General features: G+C 32.3%; 1 protein-coding gene across 1 annotated transcript in view; it reads right to left on the bottom strand.

The window, feature by feature from the left end:
• The window catches only part of ACTR3 (actin related protein 3), a 58,601-nt gene that overhangs the window by 29,711 nt on the left and 3,036 nt on the right, over positions 1-25,854 (bottom strand). The window contains exons 2-3 of the mRNA XM_081261898.1: positions 2,638-2,693; positions 422-546 (exon numbers count right to left, since the gene is read on the bottom strand). Coding sequence (XP_081118024.1) covers positions 422-546; positions 2,638-2,693 — 181 coding nt within the window. The remainder of the gene's footprint in view (positions 1-421; positions 547-2,637; positions 2,694-25,854) is intronic.

Genomic DNA, 25,854 nt, shown 5'->3' with positions numbered 1-25,854 from the left:
AAATGAAATGAGCCAAACTCTGAAGGTCAAAGGTCACATGTTTTCTCTCATATGTGAAAACTAGAGAGAAAAAGGAAAATAAAGGTGGAGAGAGACAGGGATCTCATGAAAATCAAAAGGCAATCAGTACAGGAAATGAAACCCGTAGGTGCAGAAAGGGCGAGCAGTGGTAAGTGCTGGGGAGTGATATTGGTCAAATTATATTGTTATATAGTGTGGCTGTATGAATACATAACAATAGATTCCATCACATGTACAACTATAATGCACCAATAAAAAATGTGGAAAAATAGAAATTTTTATAGTTAAAGATGATGAGAGTATTAGGTCTGTAATAAAAGTTAAATTCCAAAGGGCATAATCAGTGAACTAATTTTTAAAAGAAAAATGTTATTTATTTATACAAATCACAGAAACATACCTTTGTTGCATATGTAGGTTTTTCTATTGCTTCATCACCAATGAAGAAGTCTAGGTCATCAACACCTTTCATGACCCTCCTTTGAGCTTGATCACCTACTTTTGCTGACTCCTTAATAGCAATACCTTTAAAATAAGTTATTTAAACATGTCAAGAAATTCATTTGCTTCAAATAAGATAAGCTTTTACATTATACTTCTTTCATTATAAAGTATTACAAAACATGACCTAGCATATGTAAATTATCAAAATAAGGCACAGAGGTCATGAGAAACCTGTGACAAAAATCATTTTCCACAATGAAATCATAACTTCCACTCAAGAGGCAAAATAAGTCTCAAATGTAAAAGCCAAAATTCAAAGTATTAGTGTGATTTTTTTAATCTTTTTAAAAACTACATTAAGATCCACTTTCATTCTGAATAAAATTATAATCCAAGTTCACATATACTTGATGAAGAATTAGAAATTAAAAGTGAAAAATACCAACAACAAATGAGAAGAAAAAAACTGCAGGGGGAATTTTTTTAAAACAAACTTTTCTTCATATCTCCCCCCTATTTCCTATTATCATATAGTAATTTAGATATAATAGAAATCTTTTAAACTTTGATCACATATACAAAAAGATATTTCAATTAAAGTAAAGAAAAGCAATTCTATCCTTAAGTATACACAAAAAAATAGGTATGAATAAAACAAAAAAACAGAAAAGTACCACTAACCTACAACCTTTAGACATATTTAAATCAACTATTTGATCAGGGTCACCTAAAATCCACTCCACAAATTTAAAAAGTACTCTCACATAATTGAGTCCTAGAAAACTACACGAGAAAAAGAGTGCAAAAGACAGATAGGTTTGTTCTGGAAAGTAAAAAAAAAAAAAAAAAAAAATCTATATGTATATAAGCTCTAAATTCATTTTCCCTTTTAGGGACAATTTTAACAGTGTATTTCTCATATATCACACATTTAAAAATATCCTCACTACTCAATGACAAAACAGTTCAGTATGCAATTAAGATTAATGATCCAGTTTGGGGTAAGCCTAATAATTTAACCTTATTCTCAACTTCATTGATTTTTGAGACTTAGGAAGCTTCCAGTACTTTGCATAATCATTTTTCCATTTCCTTGTTTTTATAAAAGAACAATACCAATTAACTGGATTAGACAAAGGGAAGGGAGAGGGATGGGATTAGGAAAGACAGCAGAATGATATGGATAACTTTCCTACATTCATACATGAATACATGACCAGTGTAACTCTACATCATGTACAATCAAAAGAATGGAAAGTTATTATACTCCATGTGTGTACAATGTCAAAATATACTCTACTATCATGTATATCTAAAAAGAACTAATTAAAAAGAACAATATTAAAAAAGATATTTAAACATAAAAATATTACTATGAAAATTAGTGGCACTCCCCAAATTAAACTGCCTAGGAGTTAGCGACACCAAGCAATGGCTCAAAAGCTTTCTTATCTGATGTGCAAAAGTCTTAGTATAGCAGTAAAAGAAATAAATCAGAAGTGTTAACTCTGTAATGTACAAAAATGGGAATTATTTGAAAGTGAAAAATACAAAAGTGTGTTCAATGAAGACAAGATACAATCTATGCTAATAAGAGCTCTATCAAATGTGATTTTTTTAAACTACTGAAAAATAGTTTAAAGTCAGCAAAAGGTAAAAAAAAATAGAGAAGAACAAAAATGCTCCATAGACAATGTACAAGAACAGTACAGTTTTAGGATATTAGAAAGCAACTGAGGTTGACATCTCTAAAGGTAAGATGCCATCTTTATGCTGAAATATGTGCATTCACCAGGGGTGTCAACAAGCACCAGTCCTGCAAACAACCACCAAATATGCAAACCAAAGGACAGTCTTTGCAGATTCATTATAGAAGATATACCACTTAATAACCAGAGAGTTACAGTGATTTCCTCAAAGCAGGAAAGTGTTTACTCATCAGCTTGTTCATTTTTTAATTTAAGAAAATATTTAGTAGATTTTGTAAACGGACAACTAAACAGAGAGCTGAAATAAAAAGGTCAGAGGTGCAGAAATAAGACATTTATAACCTGGCAAATCATACTTTTAAAGACCTGAATCTTATAGATTGCCAAAAGTGATTACTTCTTTTACTTTGCTTATTAAGAAATCTTCAAATCAACTAATTTGTGGATTAAAAGAAATACTTACAAGAAGGGATGATAAACTGTGGTTCTGTATTTCCAGCATATCCTAATTTTGTATATCTGCAAAACAAAGAGATTTATAAAGTTTCCCTAATATTGTTAATAAGTATGTTAATTCTTTGATTTAATTATGTTAATTTAATGAGATTTCATTGTAAATAGTACACAGAACTCCATAGTTGCAGTTCACTTAACATCTCTGCTTGCAAAATCATAAATGACCATAGTTTTCTTTGATGGGGGGAATGGGTGGTAGGGCTGAAGGCTAAGACACTAGGCATGTACTCTACCACTGAGCTATATACTCTGAGGCCAAATGGCCACAGCTTTTGAAGAAATTCTATTTCAAGAAACTAGTTCTGTTGGAAATAGTAGTGCATGCCTATAATTCCAGTGACTCAACAGGCTGAGGTGGAAGGATCATAAATTTGAGGCCAGGCTGGGCAACTCTGCAAGACCTTACCTCAAAAATAAATAAATAAATAAACAGGACTGGTTATGTAGGTCAGTGGGAGAGGACCACTGGTGTCAATCCCCAGAATCAAAAATAAATATTTTTTAAAAATTGATTCTACAGGGATATTGGTACCTGTGTGAAATAATATACAAGAAGATCATTTGCTACAATCTTGCTTAGAACAGCAAGACTGGAAAGCACAATAAAAGCAGAACTAGTTATATATGCTGAGGTTGTTCCACAGAATATTACAAAGCTATAAAAAGCAGATGGAGGAAGCTTTTAGGTACTGATATGAAACAATCTCCAAAATGTATTAACTAAACAAAAGCAAGGTACAGAACAATGTCTTAAGTAGGCTCTATTTGTATTTTTAAAAAGGGAAAGGGTAAGAATATACAAAATACATAATTATCTAGACACAGAACATTCCTGAAAAAATATATGAGAGATCAATAATTTGAGCTGTCTCCAGAGAATGGAAACAGGTAGGTGACAATGGAGAGAAATATTTTTATTGCATCTTATCTCACACCATTTGAATGTATTGCTACTAAAAAATTATAATTTTTTGGATTTCTATTTTTTCAACATTTTTATTGGTGCATTATAGTTGTACATAATAATAGGATTTGTTGTTACATATTCATACATACACACAATATAACAATAGAATTTGGTCAATATCACTCCCGGCATTTCCTCCACCTCCCTGCCTCCCACCACTTGGTCCCTTTCCTCTACTAAACTGCCTTTGATTTTTAGGAGATCCACCCCCATCTTTCTTTCCCTTTTTCCTCTCTCAAACTTCCTCATATGAGAGAAAACATAATGAATAACCCTTGACCTTCTGAGTTTGACTTATTTCACTTAATATGGTGGTCTCTTCTTCCAATCCAAAAAATAAATATAATTTTTAAATGTTTTGCCCACAGTGGATTCAGCCTATATTCTTCTCCTCCTCCTTTTTTGATACCAGGAATTGAACGCAGGGGCACTCAATCACTGAACCACATTCCCAGCCCTATTTTGTATTTTATTTAGAGACAGGTCTCACTGAGTTGCTTAGTACCTTGCTTCTGCTGAGACTGGCTTTGAACTCACGATCCTCCTGCCTCAGCCTCCTGAGCTACTGGGATTATAGGCATGCGCCATAGCACCAGGCAGCCTATATTCTCATAATAAATTAACAACAAGCAGTATATTGGGGGCTACTTAAGAAATAGCTGGATACTTTGGGGCTACATGGGGAAAACTATCCACCATGAGCAGGCTTTAAAGAAAAAGTAAGAATATTTTATATTATTCCATACTCAAACTCATTGCTAAATAATAGGAAGGTAAATTGTGATATCATTGCACTTTAATAATATCTGCAGATTTTTTTTTCTAATATAAAAAGAAAAATCCCCTTGAGCAATGAAGTTTAAGAACTGAGTGTGAGTGCACCTGTTGGTGGGGTTGTGAATTAGTACAATCACTATGCAAATCAGTATGGAAGTTCCTCAAAAAGACTAGGAATGGGATCACCACATAACCCAGCTATACCACTCCTGGGGTATATTAGTGATACATGCATACCCATGTCTACATAGCAGAACAATTCACTATAACCAAGATAAGGAATCAGCCTAGGTGTCCGTCAAAAGAAAAATGGACTTAAAAAATAGAACATAGGCTACACAATGGAATTTTATTCAGCCATTAAAAAAGATTAAAATTTTTCATTTACAGGAAAATGAATACCAGTTGAGAGTATTATGTTAAGCAAAATAAACTAGACTCTGAAACACAAGGGTTTTAGGTTTACTCTCATATGTGGAAGCTAGAGAGAAAAAAGAGGGGAAAGGAGGGGAGATCTCATGAAAATAGAAGAGAGCCCAATGAAGTTGAAGAAAGGGTCCAGGGGAAAAAGAGGAGAAGAAAAATTAGAGTACTAAAGAATGAAACTGATCAAATTATATGCACATTCAAATGTTACAATAAATGCTATTCACCCATATTATATATAATTATAGTTCTCCAATAAAAGAAATTAAAAAAAAAAAAGAGGGGCTGGGGTTGTGGCTCAGCGGTAAAGCACTCGCCTAGCATGTGCGAGGTGCTGGGTTTGATCCTCAGCACCACATAACAATAAATAAAATAAAGATACTGTGCCCAACTACAACTAAAAAAATATATATGTATGTGTATATATATCTCACCACTAAAATGAGGGGCAAACATACTGTTCAAACTGTGACATTGCTCTACTGACTAAACCTTCAAAGTCTCCTCACTATACATATTAAAAAATGATAATAGGGGCTGGAGATGTAGTCCAGTGGTAGAATGTTTGATTAGCATGTGTGAGGCCCTGGGTTCAATTCCCAGTACTATAATAAATAAAATATAAGCAAAACTTCTTTTTAAGGGAAACAAAAAGTCCCTTTAATATTTGATTCCTAACAATCTTTCCAGTTGCCCTAGATACCACATTAAATTTTCTAGCCACACAAACTGTTGAGAGCTTCTGAAGAGTTCAATTTATTTCACTGCACTGTGCCACCTAATAACACTGCTCCTTATATGACATGCTTTCCTTCCAACCTTGAATGCAACTGCTAAACCCTTACTCATCCTGCCAAATTCAGGTTCAGTTATCAATTATCTCTACATAAAAATATTCATAACTTCCCAAAATGGATGCCTGCCTCTACCCTTATAGATGCAATTATTATTTAATAATAACTCCTGAGTCTTGATTCTCTCATCAGTAAAACTAGAAAAAGTTAACGTGAGATTGTTCAGAGTATTAAACAAAAGAAAAAAGTTAAGCATTTATCATAGCACCTGACAGTACACACAATACATATTAACTGTAATTATGTCTTCCATCCATTCTCTCCAATTTTTCCATTCCTTTCACATTCACACAAAAGCCATGCAGGTACCTTAAATTTTAAATGCTTGTAGTTTTGATACAAATTTTTTTAAATTTTGAGACAACATCTAACTATTTTGCACAGGATGGCCTCAAACTCCTGATCCTTGTGCTTCAGTCTCCCTTGTAGCTGAGACTACAGGTTCCTACTAACATGTCCAGCTATGAATTACCTCATTATCATAAGTCAGTGTCAGTCTGTAGGATTCTCAGATCATAGTTTCTATATGATATATTTGTAATACCCTTTCATTACCAAATATTGTTTTATTCTTCCAACTCAGAATCTCTTATTAGTGCAAAGCCTTCGGGTGTGGAAAACACAGAACTTCTATAATGGATGGAGGTCAGCATAATTTAACAGCTCACACTTCAGTAGTTCTGAAAGTCAAGAAAAATTACTCAAATGCACAAAAATGACCATGATATGACACAAATAATCTGTTTCTACTGAATCCGTGAAAATTAGCTGTAACCTAGCTGAAATAAAGAGTACAGGATCAAATTTAAAGAGTACCCAAAACAGTGCAGGCCATGAGGCAATGACATGAAGTGGGGCTAACAATATACTTGGCTCCCAGTTAACAAAATGAAACTGAATATATGATACCCAAATAGATGCTTGTTTAATATAAAACAATCTGTGAGAAACAGAAACAATTTTAATTCATCTTACAGGAAATAGAGCAGGATTTCAGGATTTGGGGAGTTAGGCAGTGATTTTTAGAAAGATATTTTGTTCTCCTTTATAGGATTTCTAGAGGGAAAGCACACATTATCTCTAAACTGAGCCCTCCGAGCCCTCTTAAAAAAGTTTTCACAACAACATCCCCCAGATTCCTCCATGAAGTCTGTCCTGGTCATTTTAACTTATAACACATTCATTCTTTCAATAAAATCTTCTCTCAACCACATGCCAAACACATATACAAGCATAACTGTTACTGCTATGTGCATTACATGATACCAAGATATCTGAAAGACCATATTACAGTAGTAAGTCTCTTAAGAAAATTCCATATAAGTAACTAACCATATTGGATCAACATATTCCTAGTCCAATTCAAATTCCCTGGGGTGAGCATAATCAAAACAAATATGCTCTTCCTTAAAACTCAAAATTTTAAAAATGCATACAGAATTTAACTGTATGGATATACCATGCTTCATTTAATCATTTCTAATGTATTATAAATAAGAGCAAAGTGATTTTCCAATCTCAGGAAACAACTACGAAATATTAACTACCTATCATACATTAACTAATGTTTCTATTACCTTGGGTTTAAAACTTAAATAATATCCCCAAAGAAAAAACTTTGTAAAGTCTGTACATGCTGATTTTACAGACTGTTAAATTATAGTATTTGATGATGACCATAGAATAATATTTTCACCCATTCTTAAGAATTAAGAGGGAAACCCAAGAGCACTTAACCACTGAGCCATATCTCCAGCCCTTTTTAAAATATTTTATTTAGAGACAGGGTCTCCAGAGTTGCTTAGAACCTCAATAAATTGCTGAGGCTGGCTTTGAATTCCTGATCATCCTGTCTCAGCCTCTGGAGCCCATAGGATTACAGGCTTGTGCCACTGTGCCTGGCTACTAGTTTACATTTGAAAAGCTCTTATTTGGAAGTATTAAAAATATTTAGTATTTAATATCTTCCCTAATTTATATTTTGTTTTTCTTATAGTCATAAAATATGAAAAAAAACTATAAATAAAGTTTTAAAGCAAATTTTATGTAGCTGTACCCTATCCCCTCCAGTTTATTTGCATGTGCTCTTTTAATATTACTATTTTTTGTGTGCCCAGGTCAAGTTTGAGAATATGTTATCCAAGCTTGTCCTTTTTGACTCTGTTCTGCAGTTCCTTTGTATTTTCCTAGGCTCTTTACCTCTCATCTGCCCATTTTTTTTTTTAAACTTAAATCCTTCTTATCTTTTCAGGTATGTGAGCATTAAGTATTTTTTTATAAACATTAACATTCTTTTGAGATTTCTATAGTCCTATTCTGATTTTAAATACTTACAACACACATTTATTCTCTGAACTTTGACTCATGTTTGAGTATTTTTAAAACTCAAAATTTTTCAAAAATTTGAAGTTTGCTGATCAAATAAATAGTGATTCTAGAAAGTGATATTTCTATTTTTTGTGCTCTCTCTCCTGGAGAAGGTATGATTTTTGATGATTGAGCCTCTCAGACTCATTCCTCATATTTTTAGGATATGATTTTCTCTATTTCTTAGATCCAGAAACCAAATGCTTTTTATACAGTCTTAAGTAATTTGTTAAGTAATAAGTATAGTAATATATAAAACTTCATTTATAGTTTTTTTTTCACATTTTAGGACTATAAGGAAAACAAAACAGGGCTGGGGTTGTGGTTCAGTGGTAGAGTGCTTGCCTATCATGCATGAGGCACTGGGTTCAATCCTAGCACCACATAAATGTAAAATAAAGATATTGTGTCCACATAAAAAATTAAAAAATAAATATTAAAAAAGAAAAAGAAAATATAGGAAAGATATTAAATACTAAATGTTTTTAATACTTCCAAATAAGAGCTTTAATACTTCCAAATGTAAACTAACAGCCAGGCACAGTGGCACAAGCCTGTAATTCCAAGGGATCCAGAGGCTGAGACAGGATGATCAGGAATTCAAAGCCAGCCTCAGCAACTTATTGAGGTTCTAAGCAACTCTGGAGACCCTGTCTCTAAATAAAATATTTTAAAAAGGGCTGGAGATATGGCTTAGTGGTTAAGTGAAAACTAGCTTCCATTAACCTAAAACCTATTACGTTTTACTCTTGAAATAACTGCATATTATCCTCAATTAACATATTTCCATGAACTCTCAAAATTTTGACAGTCATCATTAAAAAATAAACTTTTTACAAGCAGATGGTAAAAGAGTTTGTCACTTTTTCTCTGACTAAAAACGTCTGTCTCATAATTGGAATCTGGTATCTTGAACTCTTTAAATTGCAATTTAAGAATGTAATCACTTCCAACTAAAAACTTGTTTTAAATTTTTTATATTAATGAAAACAGACTTCAAATCAATTAAATGTTTTTCATAGTATTTCTCTAGGCATGCATATGGACTGCTCTCCTAGTCATAATATTTTTCAGAATATGAAAAAATGCCAGTGAAACTTTTTTACCCTTACCTTTCTAAAAAGAACTTTAAATTTATAAATCCTGTCACCATGTTTTTACAAAGCCCTTGAGTTTTCTCTTTAGTTCTCAGTATCCAAAAAAGTCATTTTTGAATGCAACTTCAGAAGACAATATCAGAAAATCTTTTTTTAAAAAATAACTTCAGAAGACATATATACCAGATTATACAACAAATCTATAAAAAGGCATTCATTTAAAATCTCTTTCTTCATCTGGCTCAGCTGGTAAGAGTGATTGCCTTGCATGCACAAGACCCTGGGTTCAAACCCCAGCACCAGAAAAAAAAGAAAAAGAAAAAAAAAAAAAACACCCTCTTCCTTCCCTCAATCCCTTTTTTCCTCCAAGTAGTCTTTAGTAAAAACTTTTCCTTTGGATAGCTAATACATACTCTGATCTCATTTCCTCCTATTAAGATTTTAAATGGAATTAAAAGGCTTAGAATTTTAAATTTGCCATCTGGATCTCGGCATAATTGCATTTTACGGAATTCAGAGTTGGGACCAAGCTATTTACGCATATCAATCTACAGATTCATGTAATTCCCATCAAAATCCACCAGTGTTTTCCAGAAAAATATAAAAATTAATCCTATGATTCATGTGGAATCTCAAGGAGCCCCAAATAGACAAAATAATCTTGAAAAAGAACAAATTTGGAGATTTCCCACTTTCTGATTTCAAAACTTTCTACAAAACTACAATAACCGAAACAGGCATAAACACTAATTAACATATACACTAATGAACAGAATATAGAGCCCAGACACAAATCCTCAGGTTTATCATCAAATGATTTAACAAGTGTACCATACTTATTCAAAAGAGGAAAAAACATTCTTTTCCAAGAAAGGTGCTAGGGAAAGTGCAAAAGAATTAAGTTAAATCTTTACACCATATACAAAAATTAACTCAAAATGGATGAAAGGCCTAAACGAAAGAGCTAAAACTATGAACAAAACTCTTGAAGGAAAACAGTGGAAAGCTTCATAACACTGAATTTGGCTGTTTTTTAAATATGACAAAAGTAAAGGTAAGAAAAAAATAGATTAATTTGATTTCATCAAAATCAAAGATTCTAAGAACAAAGTGCAAAGGTAACCATGGACTAGGAGAAAAATTTGCAAATCATATATCAGAAGAAGATTAATATCTAATATAAACAACTATAATTCAACAAAAAAGCCCAGTTTTTTAGGTTTTATTTTTTCCATATTTTTATTGGTACCTTAGAACACATATATAATGATAGTATTCACTGTTATGTATTTTTTCCACTGTTACATATTTATACATGCTCAGCATATAACAATATAATTTGGTCAATAACATTCCCCAGTATTTTCCTTTCCCTCTTCTTCTCCCTCCCCCAGTTCCTTTCCTCTGCTCTACTGATCTCCCTTCAATTTTCATCAGATTTCCCACCACCACTTTTCTTTTCCCTTTTTCTCTCTAGCATCCACATATCAGAAAAAATAGGAATTTGGCTTATTTTGCCTAACATAATGTTCTCAAGTTCCATCCATTTTCCTGCAAATGACATAATTTCATTCTTTTTCATGAGAAAAGTCCAATTTTAAAAATGGACCAAGGACTTGAACAGCCATTTCTCTAGAGAAAATATACAAATGACCAATAAGTAAATGAAAAGATGGTCCCCATCATTAATAATTAAGGAAATATAAATCAAAATTACAATGAGATACTCTTCACATTGGCTAGGATGACTACTATCAAAAGCACATAAAGTATCAAATGTTGGTGACAACATGAAGAAACTGGAACTCCTATATGTTTTATTGGTAAAGTAAAATAATGCTGCCCCTGTAGAAAAACAGTGTCATGGTTCCTCAAAAAACAGAATTACCACATAATACACCAATTCCACTTCTGGGTATATACCCAAATAATTGAAATTAGAAACTTGAACAACTAGTTGTATACCCATACTCAACATTATTCACAACAAAAAAAAGGTGGAAGTAATCCAAGTGTCCATCAACAGGAGAATGACTAAACAAAATGTGATATATACATCCAACAGAATATTATTCAGCCTTAAAAAGGAAAGAAATTCTGACACATCTGTAACATGGGAGAATCTTGCTGACATTAAGTGAAAAACTACTCACAAACAACTATATGATTCTGTTTATATGGGGTTTGTAGAAAAGTCAAATTTACAGAGACATAAGAATGACAATTACCAAGGACCTGAAATGAATGAAAGGAGGAAGAATTATTGTTTAATGTTTCACTTTGGGAAGATGAAAAGGTTCTAGGGATGGATGATAGTATTAGTTGTTATATTTAACCACTGCTAAACGGGACTCCAGATAGGACAGAGGAGTGGGAGGGAAAACAGAAGGGGCATGGGGTTAGAAATGATGGTGGAATGTAATGGACATTATTATCCTAAGTACACATATGAAGACACAAATTGGTGTGAATATAAGGGGTTTTTTTTTATTTTGTTTATTCATTTTTTACATGATGCTGAGGATAGAACCCAGGTGCCTCACATATGCAGCAGGCTCTCTGCTACTGAGCCACACCCCCAGCACTCAAACATAAGTTTTAAAAGAAAATGTGAGATAATTTCTAACCCAGGAGTAGGGGAGGCTTCCAGACTATAACACTAGAAACTCCAAAAGATACAACTTTGTGAAAATTAAAAATTCCTTAAAAAAAAAAAAAACACTAAAAATAACCAAAAAAATGACCAACAGAAAAAAAATTATTTTTACTCAGAAACAAAGTTCATTTCTTTACTATATAAATACCTTAGAAGTTGATGAGCGCCAAATAGGAAAGGAAGAGATAAAGAAAGAAGTTAAGGCAAAAGACACCATTTGTAGAAAAAGAAATAAAAAGCTATTAAATGAAAAGATGCTCACTCTGTGAATTTAAAAAATGCAAATGAAAAGTATACTAAGGCACTTTCACACATTGCCAATTAGAATGCAAAATGCTATAGCCACTACGGAAAACACACACCATCTGGACCAGCAATTCTACGTCTAGGCATATTTCTAAGAAAAACAAATACATCTAGCTATGCCAATGTGTATACCTATGTTCACAACAGCATTCTTCATGAAGATTCAATGGTGGCGGCACAACAAATGTTTACTAACAAAAGAACAGATAAAGAAGGGTAGTTCATTCATATAAATCAAAATTATCCCACTAGTGAAAAACCAGGAAAATGTACTCATTTTCCCAGGAAAAGACCTTCAACAGAAGACAGTCTGAAAATGACCCAAATGTTGCAATTTTACAGTGGTGACATCAACTATGACTATTACAATGAAGTAAAGAAAAATACACTTATATTTAATAATATAGAAAGCATCATCAGAAAAAAACAAAATTATAAAAGAAACAAATGGAAATTCCTTAGGTGGAAAATGCAGTATCAGATGCGTGTTTATGTATATACATATAGATATGCATCTATATATACATAACATATATATATATATACACACACACACACACACACACACACACACACACACACACTTCTGATATTGTGTGTGTGTGTGTATACAGACACACACACATATACATAAAAAGCACTGAATGAGCTTATCAGTAGAATGGAGGTGATAGAGGAAAGAACTAATGAAGTTGAAGGCAAATCAGTAGAAATTATCCATTCTGAAAGAGAGGGAAGGAAGAGGGCCTCCAGAACTGAGCAGACAATGAAAAAATGACATATTTTAGTCCCAAAAGTAAAAAGAAAGAAGAAATGATGCCTAAAAACTCATAGTTTAATAAAAGAGATTTCTGAATTTAAGAGACTTAAGAAAATCTTAGCCAGATAAATACAATGAAAATCACAGGCACATTATACTGAAATTACTGAAAATCAAATATTAAGATTTTTACTTTATATGCGGAACCTAAAATAGTCACACTTAGAAAACAGAATATAATGATGGCTGTTAGCAACTAGGAGGAAAGGGATATGGAGAGAAGTTGATCAAAATATAGGCTTTCAATTATAACATGAATAGTTACGAGAGATCTAAGGCACAGCCTAGTTAGTAATGATGGACTCATACTTGAAACGTGCTAAGAAAGTATAAAGACCTTAAGTGTTCTCACCACACAAACAAAAATGTAATAATGTCAACTAATGGATATGTTAGTTTGATTGTGGGAATCATTCATTACACAAGGTATGCTTACTCAAAACACCATCTTGTACTTCTTAAATATATACAATAAAAAATAAATAAAAGGGAAAAAAAGAAAAAAAATTGTTCCATTTGACACATTTAAATAGTGATTCCCCAACAAAAATCTAAAGGTCTAATGCCTTCCAACTTTCTACTTCCTTAATAAATGGTTTGTATTTGTGTGTATTTTTTTAAAAAAAATTTTTAGTTGTAGATGGACACAATACGTTTATTTTTTTTAATGTGGTGCTGAGTATCGAACACTGTGCCTCACACTTGCTAAGCAAGCTCTCTACCACTGAGCCACAATTCCAGCCCCTTGTATGTATTTTTATATTGCTTTTAATTACATTTGTGTCACCAAAATATAGCTCAAAAATATTTCCAAACTTACCTGTGTTGTGTAATGTCTACTCTATGCCAGGAAATCATATTTTGTGGCTACCTTGAAATATCTCAAAAATACAATCACATCAAATTTTTGGTGTCAGTTATAAAAAGGGAAACATATATATGTGTGTAAAGTGGAAATATATCAATAACAATAATATTATATAATACTAGAACATGAATAGTTTTTCTCTTATAGAAGAAAAACACAAGAAATAGTAAATAGCAGTTATTGCCAACTCACAAGATGAAGGGAAGGAAAAATTTTGCTTTTTACATTTACATCATTCTGCTTTAAATGTTCTAACCATGTAGGTGTACTACTACTTTTTCTGAATGGGTAATATCCATGATGAAAATATTAAAAAACAATTCACAAAAATATAACTAAAGGGTAATTTTCCTTACCATGTGACTAGCACCTAGCCACCGAGTTGCCAGTCCAACATTCAATCACTATGTATTCTAAAGATATGTAATACATAGACATAAATTTACATTAACTTAAAACATGTCACTGGGCTTATTTAGGAAGTCAAATTATGAACCTATTTTACTTCTTTATACTTCCCTATATGGAAGAAACAAAGTGCTGTTTTATAAATGGCTTAAAACAAGACACCATAAACTGAAAAAGGCAAAGTTATCCTATGAAATTTTATGAAACTTATAAGAACTGGGAGAAATTAAACCAAAAAAAAATGTTCCTCTGTACCCTACAGAATCAAGATAAAGCTTCTGCACTATTTCAACAATAGAAGAAAAGAAAACTATACAATACTGATTTTGGCTGGGGGTGAGACTTAGAAAATGCTCAGAGATGGCAATATAGAGATTTCAAAAGCACTTTTAAAGCTATCAAAGCTTTGATGACTGAAAGAATAGCAGTAGAAATGTAATTAGGTTAGGTAAGAGGGGAGGCCTGAACTGGCAGAAATGAATAGTAAAAGATAAATGAGTTTTATCCAAGAAATAGTGAGTCTGTCACAATAGTAATTGACTCTAGGGTGGGGGAAGTGGATTTGGAGATAGTCATCAATAATGCTCTCTTGCTCTTAAAAAACAAAGAGATGAAAGAAATAAAGTATTAAGCAGTAAGCTGATAAGAATAGCTGACATGTTATTCATTGTATATTTCTAAAAGAAATCCACTTGCAGAAAAAGTGTTTTTAAGTAGAAAAACCAGTTACAATTGTAGTATAGAAAGCACTAGCAAAACAAAATTGAATATTATTTTTAATTCTGAGAATTCATGTTTACTTATTAAAAGCATACAGTTCACAAGGTACTTTTACTTAACACAAGGGTTCATATTTTTGCTTTGCAAAAAAATATCTCACAGCAAATAAATTATTTGAAGGCAGCAGACTGCTATTAATATTAAATCACTAAATGGAAATAAAATTTTTTTTAAATCCCATATCAAAAATAAACTGGAATAACAAGGTATAATAAAAATTATATCAAAGAGAAACAAATAAGTTATTACATGGAATACAGCAAATGCCACTACAGCCTACAAAAGGGAAGAGTAGCACTAGAATGAAAGATACCTTAATGATTTAGCACAACCTATCTTTGAAAATTTAATACCATACTGAAGTTGAAAGAATTCCACCCCAATATGATCTTGATATATCACAAAAATAAAGATCATATAAAATTTTTGCAAAAGATACAATTACCAAATTTTAAATGAAATTAAAGTCCCAATTAATTAAATTAATCCCAATATGTACTTCCATATCTAACTTTCAGCTTTGCCACCCTTTTCTTCATATTACACCGAAACTCAAAAAGGCAGTCTGGTATTAAGAACTTTAGGAGACCTTCAAGGATACATAAAATTATAAGAGGTTATGAGGGGCAAGGGGGAGGGAAAAAAAAAAAGGGAGAGAATTGAACAACAGCAGGGGAGGTAGAGAGGGAAGATGGGAGGGGAGGGGAGGGGAGGGGGGATAGTAGGGGATAGGAAAGGTAGCAGAATACAACAGTCACTAATATGCCATTATGTAAAAATGCGAATATGTAACAGATGTGATTCTGCAATCTGTATTTGGGGTGAAAATGGGAGTTCAAAGCACAATTTGAGTCTAATGTATGAAAGATGATATATCATGAACTATGTAATGCGATAAATAATCAATAAAAAAAAAAAAAAAGAACTTTAGTTAAAGAATGTAGTGAGTGTTCCAACAAGCAGTGGTGCAGGGCTTTAATCCCAGCTACTAGCGAGGCTGAGCAGGAAGACTGAAAGTTAGAGACCAGATTCAGCAACTTAGAGACCCTGTGACACATAATATAAACATGGTTGGGGATGTAGCTCATTTGCCTAGTATGCAAGGAGCCCCAGGTTCAATCCCCAGCAGGCCAAAGAGAGAGAGAGAGAGAGAAAGAGAGAGAGAGAGAGAGAGAGAGAGAGAGAGAGAGAGAGACAGACAGACAGAGACACAACATAGTAGCTAATTCCCAGGAAAATTTGCCAAGTAGACTAAGACAATATTAGCTATAAAGAGATATATTAATTGCTTAAAAATTCCCTCTAATATTTTCTCATTGCATTGAAGTAAATGTTTAATCTGCCACAAAAAAGACTCTTGAGTGGAAGAACCTGGACTCTTCTGTGTCAGCACCAACATCCTCCAGTCCTTTCAGGCCTAAACCTTGAAATCTGGGGAACAAATAAGCAGGTAGCAAATAATATGGACCTTAGAATCAAAAAAACAAGTGAAATGTTTGTTCCACCACTGACTACCCGTGATCATACACAGTCTACGATTGCAGACATGAGATCATAAACAAATTCACAATGCATAAGTAATGATACTAAAACTATGAGGTTATCATTGGAATTCTAAGAAATAACAGTGAATGGCACTAAGTATTCAATAAATATTTTCCTCCCCTTATGATTTTGTCTTTATCTAGAGACTTCCTTATAACCTTCAGTCCATTCCTATCATTATCCTTTCAAAAACTCTTAGCAATGTTTCCCCAACCCTTCTGCTGCTACACCAGGCCAACTACCACTACTAAAGACATAGATTAAAGCAGTCAATATATGCCCCATGAAAGAAGCCCATCACAAAGGCCACAAATTGTATGCTTTCATTTATATGAAATGGTCCCAGATAGGCAAATCCACAAACACACAAAGTAAATTACTGTTTATTAAAGATTGAGAGAAGAGGAAATGAAGATTAACTGTTAAGGGGTAGAGGGATTTTGCGGGGTGATAAAAATGTTCTAAAATGTAGTGTGAAGATGACTGAACAGTCTTGTGAATATACTAAAAACCACTCAATCATACACTTAAAGGCAAATTTAATAGTATGTGAATTGTATCTCAAAAAAAGCTGTTTAAGATTGACTAAAAAGCTTAATCCAGAATAATACTGTATAAATTCAACTTTTATGATTCTTAATAATATACACAACCTAAATTCATTTCCAAACCATTCTGTCCCATTTAAAATTCTTCTAAAATAAGGCAAGATAAGTATAAATGAAATAACCTACTTTTATCCCACAGCTCCTAACAAATATCTCAATCCCAAGTAGGGCAATTTCCTAACTAAACCCTCACCCAAATATTATGAAACTCCTTCCTGACTTCAATTCATCAATAAAATATTAATTAGGCATTATTAAATAGTATGAATGAGGCTATTAGAGAATGAACAGAGACATTATTTCTGCTATCATGACACTTTTAATTTACATCTTATAATGTGAAATCTTCTTCCCCTTTTATCTATCATTTCCTATTTATTGGTTTTCCAAGGATCTGATCAAGATCATCTCCTTCATAAACCACCCAAATAACACAGCCCTTATTAACTTCCCCAATTAAATACTCATAAGTCATTCTTAATTATTTCACATATATTAATTTTATCTCTGGAACTAAAAGCCTCAAGTCTAAAATCAGGCCTTAATTTTCTGTATATACTACAGTGTTCAGAACAGAACTGAGCGCATGTTCAGCACAAAACTGAAGTGATTACTTTCAATATTCCTATGTGATAACTGTAACTACAGCTACCATTAAATGATTTTAAGATTATTATTTTGCTGTAAGTTGCATGTTATTTCGAACCTTCATCAACACCTATATAAACAGATGTTCTATCTTTTTAACCCTGGGCAACTATGGCTCAGAGAAGTAACTGCTTCAAAAAAACCAGTAAAACTAGATTAAAATTCAAGCATCAATCAACCTCCAAAATCAATGTTTTACTTTTGTTTTAAGTTTGAGTGGTAACTTCCAAAATAAAACAAGAGAAATAATTGACAGTATAGGTTATCAAACTAGCTAGATGATATGTGGCAAGCAATTTACACTCTGTGCTAGTTTTCTCATCTATAATAAGGGAAAACAAGTACCTAGTTCATATGGTTAGGTATCTGAAGAATTAACATATGTAAAGCATTTAGAACAATGACTGGCAATATAATACACACTGTATTAACTTGGCTATTATTCTTATCATCATGAATCAACAAAAAGAAGTCTAAAGGTACTTTTCTTCTCTCATCATGTCTACAACAGATCATGTCTTCACACTGCCTATAAGATAAATAATCAGAGTGAGAGGAGAATTCAATAACCTCCCTCAGTTCCAACATATCTTACAAATTTAATTCAACTTAAGCACTTATTAAGCACCTACCATATATCAGGTTCTATAAATATGTCACTGTCTTGTATCATTGAACATTCCAGTCGAGGAACCACCTAGCATCCTCAACTCCAACCTTTACTTTCCCCACACCACTTTCTTTCCTCCCTCTGTTCTCTTTATTGGCATATTAATCTTATTTCTACCTATCAATATTTTACTCATTCCTGAAGATCTGCTTTGATTATTATCTCCACCAAGAAGCTTTTTTCTATCTTCCCTGGAAAATGCTGATTTCCTTTCCCAGGATTCCAAAAGTTTTACCTTCAGAACATTTATGATATGGCCTAATATTGTACATATACATGTGAGCTTCCTAACAGCAGGCACTATTTCCAATATGTCTTTATGTTACTCAGCACCACCAAAAGTATTCATTTACATAATTGATACTTACTAGATAATTACTGAAGACTAATTTTTCCAAAACAAACTGGATGCATAAACTATTTCTTCCCTTCCTAGTTTTATACATTTATAGACAGACGAGATATCCTATTATCTTCTGAAAACAAAAATGAGTGCAGCTCAATTCTTTAAATTCCAATTCTAGCTTATTGAAAAAAATCTGTAATTTCATTGCATTTTCAAATGGGTCCTTACTTTACAAAATATTCCATAATTCCAAAATTACTTACCATACCTTTATCCTAAGGAAAAATCCTTTATTATTCCTATCATCAATTATTCTTCAAAATAAAAACAAACTGCTCTTTATGGTGAAAACTTAAAAACTCACAAGATTTCACACTTTTGGAAAAGAATCATGTTAACTGAAACTGACAATTAACAACAGATCAAGCAGTTATTAAAACAGAAATAAGAAATTTTAGGCAACATAAAGAAAAATAAGCAATATACTTATTTCCTTATCCCCACCTATAATTTTTTTCTGCCAAAATCTAATTCTATTTCTACTCTGAGGGACAAACCACTGACTAAATCTTGGTATGAGACAAAAACCACATCATCCTATATAAAAGGAAACTGATACTAACCTATCACATTTATGTTAGCTACTATACAACACAAAGGGTGGCTGGGTGTGATGGTGTATGCCTGTAATCCCAGCTATTCCGAAGGCTGAATTACATCACATTTTTTCAATTATTTCTTTTTCCCTTCCCCCACCCCCATCATAGTACAGTAATCTTGTTAGTTGTATCCAAAATTTTCACATAGCCACAAGTTACGTTTTTCTTATTTCTTCTCATAGTTTTCCCATCAATTTTAAAACCTGCTTCACTTAAAAAAAAAAAAATCAAAGTACTGTTTTATTTAACTATCCTGAAACATGGTAGGCAGGCCATTCACCAACAAGACAAGAGCAATCAAGGAATATTTTCACCCCCCGTCCCAAGTAATGAAGTAAATGCTAAGAAAGAATGTCTTTTAAAAGATTAATTTCCAAAAATCTATATAGCAGTTCTCACTCCCTTTGAAGGGCATATTGGAAGCAATAATATTCCCAACTAGTCTTTTATATGAATAACAAATTAACCACAAAAAGGCAAAAAAGAAGACTCTAAAACTCTTTCCTTTGTTCCATCATCTACTTTTTTATTACAAAAAAAAATTAAGACTTTCAACAGAAAACACACAAGCTTTCACTAAAAATCTGTGTACTTTTTAGATAAAATACATCCAAGTAGGTCATGTATTCCAATGATAACAATCTTCTTCATCCTATTTTAGAAAAAAATTCTAATAACCCATGTGTTTCCTTTAATCCATATAATCATTATTTTAGAGCCAACTATCAAGTCCTGAGTCTAATAAAGAAAAATTACCTTTCTCAAAGTGATCTGAGTTCTATTTTTTTGACTTCCATTTGTGTTTATATAGTGAAAAATGACTTTTTATAATGCATCAGATTACTCATTTTCAAACTGCAGCTTCAGATATGTCTTCATTTTGAAGTTACATATAACTTCCAAATATATCTTTCCTAAATTAAATTGCCCTGAATTAATCAGCAAATGACAGTTTTATCACATTAGATACAATACATACCCTTCACAGTACTGAAATGGCCAATAAAAAATTCTATATCATCTAGCCTGCATTTGATGATACAGGTTAATCAAATCAATAAACTAATCACTAAGACCCCCTATATATTTCATATTTGTACTAACTATGTAAATATGTAGCAGCAAAGATATTTATTTTTTAAAGTATGGACATTTTAAATGAACATTCTTAAAAACTGGGCTAATAATTTAACCAACCTTGTTGAATACAATACATCCCAATTAGAGACAGTATAACAGTGAGCTCTGTAAGGAGACTACCTCAGAGTTCAAATTACAGACCTACTATTTAAAAATACCTCAGTTTCCTCATCTTTAAAATGATAATTATATAATGGTACCTCTTCATAGGGATTCTGAAAAGCTAATATTTATTTCAAAAACAAAACTTATAGAGGGACTAGAAATAACTAATTTTTACATATTCCATTTAATGTCTTTAAATAAATGAAACCCAAATATACAAATCTCTGAAACATTAACAAAGCATATTTTTACAAAAAGCATTCGCCCAGCTTGGCGGCACCTCCTTTCCAACTACTCAGAAGGTTGAGGCAGGAGAATCAAAAATTGGAGTCCAAAAAAAAAAAAAAAAAGGAAGAAAATTTTAAAAACATATATTATGTTAGTCCAGCTACTAAGATATTTGCAACTACTATAATTCATAAAAAATTTAAGAAAATTCAACAATAGTATCAGTTAATAACTAGAAACAGTCCTGGGAAGACATTTCTCAACTCTGAACCTGTTTCATTTGTAGGTGAAGTGAATTAAATTATTTCTCAAAAATCTTTTTTCAGCTCTATAATTTTATGTGAATTTCCCCTAAATCACTAAAGGAAGTTTCACAAATACACAATAAATACTATTTTTGCACTCTCAAAGTAAATTAATTTTTAAAATGCTTACAGAAGAAAAGTGTATTATATTTAATTAAAACACCTTCTAAAACTCAAATAAGCAAATACTATTGTAGACCAATACAAAAACATAGTTTACATTTTTACAGTCTAAAACTAATATTAAACTATAAAATCTTTAACAACTTAATTCCCCTTTCAGGACTTTATCCTCCTGGAAAAAAAAAAAAAAAAAAAAAAAAAACCTAGTCTCACTAAATACAAAGAAGGTATAAAGACCCATTTTCTCAAGAATATTTCATTTTCACAAAGGGCAAGTAACTTCAAGCAAGGAGAAAATATTTATAGATGGACTATTCAATATCAGAACAGATGAATATTCTTCTCAGGTATCAAGAGTGGGCAGAAAGAAGGATAAAAGGTAAGACAGACTACATCTTCCTTTCTTAGTTGCAAGGAATAGGTAAAAATAACTGGAATTTAAACCAATAGTTTGGGAAAAGTTTTTGAAAAAATTATTTCAAAACAAAATTATTAAAATTATACAAAATGGTCCTTAAAAAATTATGTACCATTTTGCTATAATACAAATCAATTATCTTTTGTTTTATGATGTAAAGGACCTCAAAGTTATAAAACAACCAACACACAAATCAGCACAAAAGTAATATTAATCATTATCATACTTTAAAGAACCAAATTTAAAACTTTAATCCAATAATATCATCTTATCTTTCATTGTTAAATAATTCATGGATATTTTAAGTGCTTGGTAAGCTACAGCACCCATTGTTATAGCAATATTATTACTTAATTGCTTTGCTCTTGCTTCTTTTTTCTTGTGGCTAATACAGATAGTGCTTATGGCTATTACAGATAGGTAGTCTCCCGGGGGGGGGGGGGGGGGGGGGGGGAAAGAAGAAGAAGAAACAACAGCTGTAAGTTCCAACAGAATTACAGGGGAGCATTCAAATACTTTTAATAGTTAGTGGATTTTTGTTGCAGGGAACATATTGCTTGAAGCTACATTTTAGCCATTCCACATATCTGCCTATACTCTTAAGCATTTAACTGTTTCTACATGTTGGGGGAGATGGAGCATGCTGGATAAGAGGGAGTCATCCCTACCATGAACTTTCCTCTTGATGAAAAGATTTTGCCTCTTAGAAAATGGGATGAAATAGGAGATGGACAGCATATACTGATGACTCACCACAAGCCACATGTGCTCACTCATTGTGATGCTCAAGAAGCTGAATCACACATCCAGGATATATTAAAGAAGGAACAATGATATTCAATCTTTTCTTTTTCTCTTTGAATTCTCATTTTGTTAGCTTCAAATTTATAAATTATAATGATAAATCCCCAAACTCCATCTTCATTCCTGAAGTTCCTATATTTTTAACTTTCTCAAGGCATTTCCAATTGTAGAACATTACAAATTCAACAAATTCCAATTTTACTCAGCTTTTTAAAACCAACTCCCTTATTGTCCCAATCACTCAAGCTTACAATCTTAAAATTTTCGTGGATGCCTATTTACAATTCAAGAATTGATGTCCAAGTCCTGACTATACCTTCTTCCCAATCTCTCAAATTAGCAAAAATATTCCAATGGTACAAAGAAATTTGGTAGACAGGCCAAGGACACAGGGGATAAGAAAATAAGCCAAAGACACTGTGTTCCTTTCCTTATGAACTTCAATTCAAAACAAAAGGGAGCCAACTGATTATAATTACAATATTACGATGTATTTATTGTGTTTTTTACTATGTGCCAGGCACTGTGTTGAAATATATATATACACATACACACACACACACGTTTATACATACAGTTATACCATGAAAAAAAAAGTAAGATAAATACTATGATCTCCAAATTAGATGGGGAAAAAAAAGACCTGCTGAGTCTGAAATTTACGAAACCATACAGCCAGTAAGTGACAGAGCATAGTTCTTTTTCAAATCATACTTCTAACCCCTTTGTTCTCTCATTCATTCATTTGTTCATTCAATAAAGGTATGAGTTCCTAATATGAAACAAGTCCTATAACTTCATCCCAAATCTCTTCTACATTTGATCCTTCTGCATTCCATTCTGGAAATACTCTTAAAAGCCCTACATTCAACATTCACTCCTCTACTTGAAGATTTTTATTCCCTATCGAGTACAACTCTTTTGCCATCAAAGCTTTACTGACATATAATACCTGGTACATAGTAGGTGCCCACTAAATGTTAGTTTCCTTTTACAATACATAATCTAAACTTACAGTATGTTATTACACATAGAATTCATATGAGAGGTGAGTGGTGTAACATATCACACTGAAAAGGCTGAACTATAAGCAGCAGCTGCTCCTCCCCTTCCAAACCATACATACATGCTTTTCCTTCCATTCACTTATCCAAATCCTTTTAAAAATTACTCAAATTCAACATTCACTAACTCAATTTCTTGACTTCTTGACCATAATGATCACTTAACTAGAGTTGAGGGAATTGCTACTACTATAGAAAAGTATGTATCCTAATATTTGATTAATTTTAGTTTTCTACCATCATTTAATTTTTTAATGATTTTAATTTTTGTTCAATGAAAATTATTGAAGGCAGACTACACTAGATGTTTTCATTATAATTCCAAAACTGCCTGGCCTGCTACAATGTATACAGTAAGCCTTAATTTGACAATATTCCTTTTTTAATACCTTTACAAGATATCCTCAAATTACTAACACTGCTCCCTGCCTTTATAACATCATAAATTAATTCCCTGACTTGAAATCAAAAATATCTACATGATTCAAAACTGCCAAAGGCTTAGCCTCTAACAAGAAGTCAGAAGTCACTCTTACTTTATTTGCTACAATACCTTAGGCAAGTAGCTTAACTTCTCTACACCTAAATTTTCTTGTCTATAAAATAGAAATAATACTTCTCAAGTTGATGTAAAAACAGTAATGAAATAATATAAACCATTCAGCACAGTGTGTGGCATAACTCTTGCTACTAGCTATTATTATTTTCTGAGGAACAAAACCTAAAAAGTAAACTTTTTCTAGAGATTAATAAGCAAGATATCAAATAAATAATCTAGGAATTCACATATTCATAAAAAAATTAAGAAGGATTCTGTCAAATTCAAAAGGCTAAGATTATTTTTATAAGATCACTCTAATCAGAAATCAAAAGAATTTACCAACAAAAATAAAGCAATATGTATAGTTCTAAAAATGGGTTCAGGCACCCCCTTAGTGTAAAAGAATCAACACAGGGTCTAAATACAAAACAGATGCAAGAAGTACCTTCAACCACCTGTTAACTAGATGACACTACAGTAATTTAAATTCTCTAATTCTATTTTTTCACTTGTAAAATGAAGCAAAAATGGAAGGTAAGATAAATAAAAAGCCTGGCTACCAGGTTCTCCACTAGTGGACCTTTCCCCTCTAAGCTTAAAAACTGAAATGTGTTTAAAAATAGGGCTGGAAGATTCATTAGGTACAATATATACACAATCCAAAGTGAATATAGGTTTTTAACACAAAATTGGTGGGCAAGAAAGACAACTGGACAGGAAAGGAGAAAGATTTTAGCTACATAAGATATTACTTCTCAATAAGACCATGTCTGTTACATTGAACGGCATGAAAAACATATCTCATCAAGGAATAAGAATTTCTATGAATAAGAATTTCTATGAATGCATTTGTTAACAAGATACAATGACTGTTTCTAACTATGAACATGGCTAGAAAATAGCATTATTATTAAACACTATATATAGAACTCATGTAAGAAACATGAACTTCACATGCATCCACCCCACTCATTTCTACTGCTCTCAAACAAGATCATCCTTATTTGTACTAAATTATAAAATGTGGTCACAGGATAAATTAAATAAGCTCTTCATCCACAAACTCCAACCAAATACTTATGCTTACGTTTCAAGACTGCTAAAAAGTTTAAGTAAACTACGGAAATCCTGTAATTCACTCTTCATCTGAATATATCTGAAACTGTATTAAGGCTTTATTAACCTCTGCTATTATAATCAATGGAAGTAATTTGCCAATACAGTGTTTATCAGGGATAAAGAAAAGACATAAAATGGAAAAGGAAATTCATAGTCCAAAACTCTATAACCAAGCTACAACATAATACAAGTACATAAAGAGTTCTCTTACTTGACTTGAATACTGGAGAAACTTGAGTGACAACAGGCAAAACAAAACAAGGTAAAAATTTTTGCGAGCGTTAAAAATTTTCTGATGTTTTAAAAATTGCTTTTCTCACCACTGTAACTTAGTTTTTGTTTGGTGCTGGGGATTGAACCCAGGGCCTCACACATGCTAAATATGTACTCTACTACTGAGCTATACTCACAGCCCCTATAATTTAATTTTTAAGCAATCATTTCTGTCATTGGGAACCTATGTGTCCAGATTTTATTCAGCAATGCTTTTCCAACACAGACCAAAAAAGCGCAAA

This window comes from Spermophilus citellus (genome assembly GCF_964194105.1).
Source record: "Spermophilus citellus genome assembly, chromosome: 11".
Lineage (NCBI taxonomy): Eukaryota > Metazoa > Chordata > Mammalia > Rodentia > Sciuridae > Spermophilus > Spermophilus citellus.
Note: the sequence above shows the minus strand (reverse complement) of the source record. Positions and strands in the feature narration are given on the sequence as shown.